The sequence below is a fragment of the Gigantopelta aegis genome, unplaced genomic scaffold (genome assembly GCF_016097555.1).
Source record: "Gigantopelta aegis isolate Gae_Host unplaced genomic scaffold, Gae_host_genome ctg4377_pilon_pilon, whole genome shotgun sequence".
Classification (NCBI taxonomy): Eukaryota; Metazoa; Mollusca; class Gastropoda; order Neomphalida; family Peltospiridae; genus Gigantopelta; species Gigantopelta aegis.
Window position 1 is genome coordinate 99,251 of NW_024533829.1, and position 9,155 is coordinate 108,405.

Here is a 9,155-nt window from a genome sequence, read left to right on the forward strand (position 1 = left end):
ATGAAATATTAAAAAATACACAAAGCTTTGATCTTCAGAGAACAGTGCAATTAGTCTTTAAATTTTGGATTACCTTTATTCCATTCCAGTGTCCTCGACGTTACTTTACCATTACCATGACAACCATATCTCCCAGCATGAGTCACTGCATCAGTTTTATATCATAGTGTCTCACGTACATAAGGAATTAGCTTCATACCAACCTCATCTCTATCTTCTGCTGTAGTATACACACATATCACTTTTATATTTGGGTCTGAAGAATTTGGGTTGACTTTCATTTTAGTGACAGTAGCTCCTAGTTCACCAGATACCACAGCCTAGAGTTATTGTCTCCCAGATCTGATCAATACAGGAGATGTGTTTGACGATCAACCATTTGTCTAATGTTGGTCCCTTTGGTGATGGCTGGACTATTGACACAAATCCAGTATTAAGTTTAGTCATAAATAGAGGAAGTTGTTGTAATTAACATTTATAGGAAGTTGGAGGTGTGTTCGCATTGCCACATTGAACTTTAGGGTCAAAGATGCCTCAACAAAGAGAAATCATGTGCTTGTTTGATATTGATGGAACACTGACTCCTTCAAGACAGGTAAGACAGCTCCATAATAAACATGCACTTAATTAAATTATAATAAATTTTATTAGTAATTAATGCCTTTAATAGCCTAACTGCTTATATAGAGTTTATATTGCATGACCACATATCCAGTTACTGTTACAGTATTCATATGTAATGTCATCATATTGCATTATGAATTAAAAAATTTTTGATTTTGAGTGGCTTCCTTTTAATTTTATAAATGGCTGCAGAAGAGAGACTTATAATGTGTCTGTTTGATCTTGATGGAACTGTGGCTCCTATGGACTGTAATGTATGACTAACTGTTCTTTACAATTTATTAATTGTAGATAGTATTAATTAAGACAGGGCTTGTTATGAATTGTGGCTAAAATGTATAGTCTACCAGAACAAGAGGAGGAAAGCATGTATTAAATTGCACACTAACATCGTTTTTTATATGCAGAAATAAAGGAGTGGCTTATCTGTCATGACACGAGCATTGTAATTGGATTATACGAGATTTTATTTATTTATTATCACTTGTTTATTATGTATAGACTGGAATATATCTGATTGTGTTTGTATTTCTTGTTTTAATTCTTTTCATTCTTTTCATTCTTCCTCTTTCTCTCTCTTTCTCTCTCTCAGGTGATCACACCAGAAATGAAGAGTTTTCTACTTGAGTTAAAGAAGAAAGTTGTCATTGGTATAGTTGGTGGATCAGATAAAGGAAAACAAGAGGAACAAATGGGAGGAGATGGTATGCATGAATAGCAAGTGCTAAATAGATAATGACTATAGTGTTAATGGATAGTAATAGATATAGTAACATAATACCTTATAAAGTAATTTGTGTTTGAAATGCTTGCCAACTAAATATGATTTGTGTCTACATCATGTCATATGATACTCCACAGATAAGTTGTGTAGATGATAACTTATGTCTACATCATGTCATGTAATAATCAAACTAATGCACAGATAAGTTGTGTAGATGATTCTATAGTTATTGGTTATGGTTGGATGATATTGCTGTTATATATTAAACTATAGTCTTTTGTCCTTTGTAGTGACTGGTATGTATGACTATGTATTCTCAGAAAATGGTCTAGTAGCTTATAAAGATGGCAAACTAATTGGAAAACAAAGTTTGTGTTATACATTTAATACATTATATTGTCATTGTTCTTTAGAGTATAAAAGATTGGATGGGTGAAGAAAAAATTAAACTGTTTGATAATTTTTGTTTACGATATTTAGCTGATTTAGATATTCCTAAAAAGAGGTATGACTAACTATTCAATGAAAAAATAAATATTCCTCTTTTTCTAAAGAGGTACATTTATAGAGTTTCGAGATGGTCTTATTAATGTCTGTCCTATTGGACGTAATTGTACTCAGGAAGAAAGAATGGAATTCTTTGAATATGACAAAGTTTGTTTCAATGACATCTTTTGCTGAAATATGAATTTTGGAATTGCATAGGAACACAAAGTCAGAGAAAAGTTTGTAGAAGCTTTAAGGAAGGAGTTTTCCTGACATGGGACTCCAGTATTCTATTGGTAAGCTATTGTTTAATTCTTTAGGTTCTATAGTGAAGACACTAAGAATAGCTTATATGCTTTTCAATAGTAGATGCATTCTGTGACATTTGAAAGCGTAAAATAGAGACGTTCTTTATGTTAAGTTCCACAGTACATAGATTATAGTGTGATAGCAATATCATGGAACATTTACTGTTAGCTCATGCTATCATAGATGGTCATGTGATACTCACATGGACCTTATAACATAATATACCTTCTAAATTGGACTGTAAAATTAATATGATATTATTGGTTTGCTGTAGTATGTGGTATATAATGTTTCATGTTTATCACTTATATCAACATACAGGTGGTCAGATTAGCTTTGATGTCTTTCCCAAGGGCTGGGACAAAACGTTCTGTCTAGGATTGATTGATAATATTTCTCAATTTAAAGCAGTCCATTTCTTTGGAGATAAAACTTATCCAGTAAGTTAGTTTAATGGATTAAATTATTAAAAACTAAAGCTGAGAAATAATATTAAATATTTTGATTTGTTACTGATATTGTCAACAAATTATAACATTATATTGTTGTTGATATATTATTAAGAAGAGATATTCATGAAACTATGCCTATTTATTATCATAAAATAACGATGAACATTTTATTAAATTAATAATGATATATTCTAAGACTGACGCCAATTCAGTTATATGGACTTGTAGTGACTGTTCAAGTATAATATTATGATATATATTTTAGAGTGTATATCATGACCTAAATTCTATTATTATACAGTTTTAATTCAAAATCTATAAACATTATAACGTGAATAAAACACTATTAATATAAATATGCCTTCAATACAGAGGTTAATTAAAACGTATTTTATTAGTATAGAACCAACTATCTTAACAATATCATGTATTATAGCTCTAGATAAAGCTTTATCATTAGGGGATAAACCCTATAGTCAATTTATATATTAATATTACTGTTTTCTTTCTCTTCATGAAGGGGGCAATGATTATGAAATCTTCATGGACCCACGTACTATTGGACACACTGTTACAAGTCCTGATGACACTATTAAACAACTCAGGGAATTGTTTAATATGTGATCACATATTATTATCATGTATAGACTATAGCTACGATAATTATAACCAAGTATTAAAACAAATAGTACTTTTATTATTTTTAATTAGAATTATATAATTAGACTTGCAGATTTTTCTATGACAGTAGTGTATAAAGGCTTTTGTGTTTTATGACATGATCCAACTACACTCATATAGTTGGTCCGTTAATGTAGCATCTTATTACATGAACTGAAGCTGATTGTCCAGTTAAAAACAGCTGGAACAATTGCTTTTTTGAAAGATTATTATTATTATCAATTATACATTATTAGAATACTAACAATGCTATCGGACAAAAACCCCCAATATAATTATAATAAAATTAATATTCAATTTTTAAAATAATAGGCGTGACCATCTTGAAACTCCACCCATTCTTTTGAATTTTTGGAGGGTAGACTGTGAAAAGGTTGGTTGCCGTTGTCTTCTAAAGGTGTTTCATTTTAATGAGATATATCATAGATTAGAAAATAATATTGTTATTATAAGGAAGTGGAGATACTTATAAGTCTGAGAACAGCAAACAGTTGATTGCAAATATAGAACATTATTAGTTGATTGTACTTACTTTACAAGGTATTTATTATATATAATGATATGTTTAACTTTGTTGTGTATGTTTATAGTAAATGGAAATAGAAATACTTGTAGATGAACTAATACAACAGTAGCTCCACCCATACCATCTACAGCTTCTGTCTATTCTAATAAAAGCCCATCTCCTAATTCAAATTTACTTTCTTCCTCTCCTCTGAGTCCTTCTCAGAAACCTAACCTCATGGTGAGAGGACACACCCCATTAAAAAGGGGTACATGTATAATGTAATAGTGTAGATTGTGGTGATAAAATGACTTAGAGTGAGAAAATAAATTTTTGTTCTAAGCATCTAGTAAAATTTGGCATTCCCAGCATCTTTTAGAGAGTAATAGACTAAGAGCTCACCACATAAATCATGCATACATTAATGTCAATATTTCACTTACAGTCTACTGATGAAAGTGGGTGGGAACTGATTCGTGAATTAGATAACGTTGAAAACTGGTCTGAAAGAACTAGAATTATCTCTAAACATGATCATCAATTTTTTATACTGATTGTGCTAAGGTCCAGTCTAAATGAGAGGCGTGGCATTTTACGTTTTACTAATTTTTATAATAGGAATTTATGACCAATATTGTTGATGAAATAACATCATCAAAGTAAGTGACCATTTTATCATCATTATATTAATATTGTCTATTAGTATAATATACATAGTGAGTCACCAGATTTTGGTGTACATGCTGATGTTAATCCTGAGGCTACTTATACATAACTAGCCCTATGGATACTGATATGATACCTAATCCTGAGGCTATTTATGCCATCAATAATCCTGAAGCAACTTATACAATTACCTCATCAACTGAACATCGTCAACCAGTTGTAGTTCAAGATGGAGAGTTTGATTATATGAATGAGTTTAGTGATGCTGATTTTCAGACATCATGTAATTAGTTATTGTTTGGGGTGTGGTTTTTTATTGTTTTGTTTTTTAGCTTCTCAGCTTGATGTTGATTTCCTTGAGAAGATGACTTTAAAGAATAATCTTATTGCAGTATGTTATAACTACTAAGCTATGACCACTTCTGGTCTCTCTCTCTCTCTCTCTCTCTCTCTCTCTCTCTCTCTCTCTCTCTCTCTCTCTCTCTCTCTCTCTCTCTCTCTCTCTCTCTCTCTCTCTCTCTCTCTCTCTCTCTCTCTAGCCAAGTGCCTTAGCTCGTGAGTCTCTGTATGTTAAATTTGATCCTCTTGTCAGTGGTTCACCTCCAAAGAAAGGAGTTGGGTCACATACTCAACAGTACTTCCTTCTCTCCGGTATAATGCAATGCATGTAACACAAGCATAATCTTATTACTGTGTTTAGTGGTGATAACCTCCTTATGTTAGACACACCTCCACAATCCCAGTTAACACCTCATTCATCAGCATCAAGTTCTATAGCCACACCCAACAATGTTGGTAATCTGTTTGGTAGTCCAGCATTAGAAATGAACTTAGACAACCTTCAAGTGACCACTTAAACAGAGTAAGTTTATTATGATATTGGTATAAGATAATAGTTTGTGATTCTAGATTTAGTCTGAATATATTAAATACTATTATTATTCTAGACTTATAAATCATCTCACTTTTTAGACACCAAGATCTCATACATCAAGTCCATCCGTTAGAACTCTCTTAGACGCTTCACCTTCAGCTAACTTTCCTAGTCCACCAAATAATGTTGTCCAGCCACCATCTCAAACTTCAGTAGATGCTAATAGTGAACTAGTTAAAGTGAATTGATTGCTTTGTATATTACTACCACTACTATTTGTTGTGTAGGTATTAAAGTATTCTGAAGCTGATATGTTACAAATAATACAACAGGTCAAACCAAAGCTGTCAACTAGAGGTATTTATGACTGCCTTGTAGTAGTACTAATGTTGTTGTATTGTTGCTATTAGGCTGAGGAACAGGTATTAGTTGTGAAGGAGGAATACTCAGAAGAGATTCGTAAGTTTCAAAGAAAATGGAACGATTAGTGAAAGAGCTTCAAAACTTACGATCAACAATGCAATACAATCTTCTCATACTGTTAAATGGGAAGAGGAGATAGCAAAGTTGAAGTGAGTTAATGATGTCATTAATGGTGATGTCATTAGTTTTTAATCTATTATAATTTATTAGGGAGATATGTACTGAACACGAGGAAACTGAAACTAAAGTACTGGATAGTTACGAGAAAATTAAAAGAAGAAAGTAAAAACATAGAGAAACAGAGAGACCAAGTATATACTGTAGCTTTGTACACTTTTAATATTTTCCTGTTATAGGCTCTCACTGATTTCACTTCTCTTGAAAAATCATTTGCAGACTTTCATCAAAGACACATAAAAGCCCGAGAAGCTGTGTCAACTCTTCAACAAGTGAGTATTGTAGCATTCTTGTTCAAAGGTACTTGTCTCACACATAGTCTGAGGCATCATTACAACAGTACATAAATGAGTGGAGTCCAAATTGGACACATTGAACAAATGAACCAACAGTTACAACAAGAAACCATGGCTAAAATTCAAGAGTGTGTTATAACATTATTTAGTCTAGCTAAATGTTGTTGTCTTCTTTTGTTAGAGCTAATGATGTCTATGAGAAACTAAAGTCTGATCATGCATCAGAGATTGCTGTGATAAAAGCAAATTCTAAGAAGATGGCAGTTCAAATTTCAAGTCTGGAACGACAACTACAACAAAAAGTGAGTTTATTAAAATGTATTAATAGCTTGTTGTTAAATCATTATACTAATATTTTGTTTAATTCTATAGGAGCAGGAAAATCTGAACTTACTCAAATATGTGAAGATTTTGATGAAAGAACTTGGCAGTAAATAATGAGGTTCTTCACTCTTTGTCTCTTGTCTTTAAGTAGTAACATGTCCCATGTATTATAAACAGCAAACATGATATATGTCCTAAATATTAATAAACCACACCTATTTAATGAATAATGGCTGAGTGTCTATCGTCTAATGTACAAGAAGGATCACTAACTCATTCAGACGGCACTTCAAACACTTCTAGAGGGACATATGGGAACATTATTGACCTGACTGACGCTAGAAATAATCCAAAACTAAATGAAGAATTAACTATGGCTCTTGTCAACCTAAATCACTTTCTGTCACAGACGAGCAGCTTACTATAGACAAATTAGATAAATTAACGTTACATGAATCAGCTCTTTCTGATACAAAAACAATCTCTAAGGAAAACCCCAGTAATAATGACAATCAAATTACAACCACCATCACTCAAACAGAATCACTACTGGACTATATTATGGAGCAAAACCTACAAAAGAAAAGACATCACAAGGTAATCTGTTAAATACTGTTATCTAAGTCAATTATGCATTTTAATATCAATAGAATTAGATTATGTTGTAGAAGTATATGGTTTTAATCCAAGTTAAAAAACTAAAGATCTTTACAGGAGCTACATTTATACTGGGGTAAGTAAGTTGTAGTGGTATATCGTTAATATCATCTACTACATTATTATAGACCACAGACTATGAAACTCAAGTGGTTGATGACACACATGCATTAGCTGTATATGCCTCTACTGCTGATGGTAATAAGTGATATGAATAAATAAATGTCCTGATCTCTTCTGGTCTTTGGACAGCTAAGATAATAGGTCAAAGGTACATATACCAATATTAAAAGTGAGATTGTTAAGAACAATCTACTAACCAACGAGTCATTAGTTAATATAGCAGAAAAAGTAGCTGGTAAGTAATAGTAAGATTGTATAATCATTAAAACTTCTCTTGTGTTATTTTTTTTGATGTTAGCATCAATCAGAGATTCGTTAGAATCTTTACATTCTGTTGAGCGTCCTTCTACAACAGCTAATGTGCAAGAAGAATATAGGTCATGCTTTGGGTGTTAAAATTAACATCACTCCTGACAGAGAGAGGAAAGAACGTGAAGAGTTAAAGTTAGCTAAAGTATGTGTACACAATTGTTAACTACTAGTATGTCTATGTTATAATAATGTGTTCTCTCTGTACTCTTTGAAAAGAACCAAAGAAAACAACTTGCAAAATCAAGCTAAACATCATTATCAGTTTAATCGATTTTTTAATTTTATTCTATATTATTTATTTATTATGAAAATAAATAAGGTGTTTATAAGAGGTACATAATTATATAATTATTAATAAAAATCATCTGCTCTAAATAGGTCTTTTTCTTTTTTTTTCCTTTTTGGGGGTTTTCTTTTCATTCTTTTTAGCTTCCTTCTGTGTCTTCTTTGACTTTCTTTTTCTCTTTCTCCCTAACTCAACTTTGTCATCTATTGGATCAGAGTATCTCTTTTTGGTATCTTTCTTGAGTGAACTTGTTTTTTGTAAGTGTCCTTTGAGGAAGACTTTAGTCAATTGGTCTACATTTACTGACTTTTTTTTCAGGACTGTTTTCCCTGTATGAGGCTCGATATGAATACATCTCCCCCAAAATCCTCTCTAGAGATCCCTATAGATACACGTCTTTCAATAATGTGTTCATCACTATGATACAAAGCTCTTTTTTTTGACTTTTCATCTGTTGTCAAAAAATCCTCTCCTTTTGCAGGTTGACTCTTTGATTGTTGGGACTTCGGTGTTAGCAGGCATTTCTTACAGTAGAATCAAGGGTAATCAGAATTTCTCTCTCGTTAACAAATGCTTTTTGCAAGCTATTTTTCAGTGAGTTTCCTTGATCATTTGGTGTTTTTGTTCTTCAACGACGTCAGCAAAGTTTCCCTTTCCAGGCCATATAAGCATTTTTAGATTTGCTAGTATGTTAATAGCTATAATCTTTTCCAAATCAAACTCAGAGTTGATCTTCCTCCTCCTCTTTTTCTTCCCCCATTGTCCTCATAGGTGAGGACATGTTTGATCTAATGAATAAGTGATTACTCTCAGATGCCATTTGACTTGACTCACTCTCCTTGACAAGTCCATCTATAACATAAAGTGTGATTTGTTCTTGTTTTGCTAACTGCTACTGTTGTTGGAGATGGTGTGTATCCGCTTCTTTGAGTGCTTTGGGATGAGACCTTTGCGATTTTCATCATCATAGAAGAAATCATCGTATTGTCCTCATCTCTTCACTGGTGGAAGTAACATTTTCATGTAAAAATCCTCACTTTGTTTGGTATCCATTTGATGTATGGCCTTTAGTTTCTGAAGGTCCTTTTTTTCAGGCTTCACTGGTAATACTATTTCTAATGGTCTTGTCAATTGGATGAAGGTTTGGGGCGGGTTTGAATTTTGACTGAGTCTAGGTTTTCTTTTTGCTGGGACTATTTCTTGTAAAGATTTCCTTTTTTTGGAGGACTCTGCCCA

At 32.4% G+C, this 9,155-nt stretch overlaps 1 protein-coding gene across 1 annotated transcript; it reads left to right on the forward strand.

Annotated features, from left to right (window-relative positions):
* The first annotated feature begins 550 nt into the window (after window positions 1–550).
* Window positions 551–3,219, forward strand: LOC121392729 (phosphomannomutase-like). Its single transcript, XM_041523826.1, is given in 9 exon segments — window positions 551–595; window positions 1,217–1,328; window positions 1,639–1,720; window positions 1,764–1,853; window positions 1,903–2,002; window positions 2,054–2,104; window positions 2,106–2,130; window positions 2,465–2,587; window positions 3,116–3,219. Coding segments are annotated over 9 exon segments (732 nt in total).
* The last annotated feature ends 5,936 nt before the right edge of the window (window positions 3,220–9,155 follow it).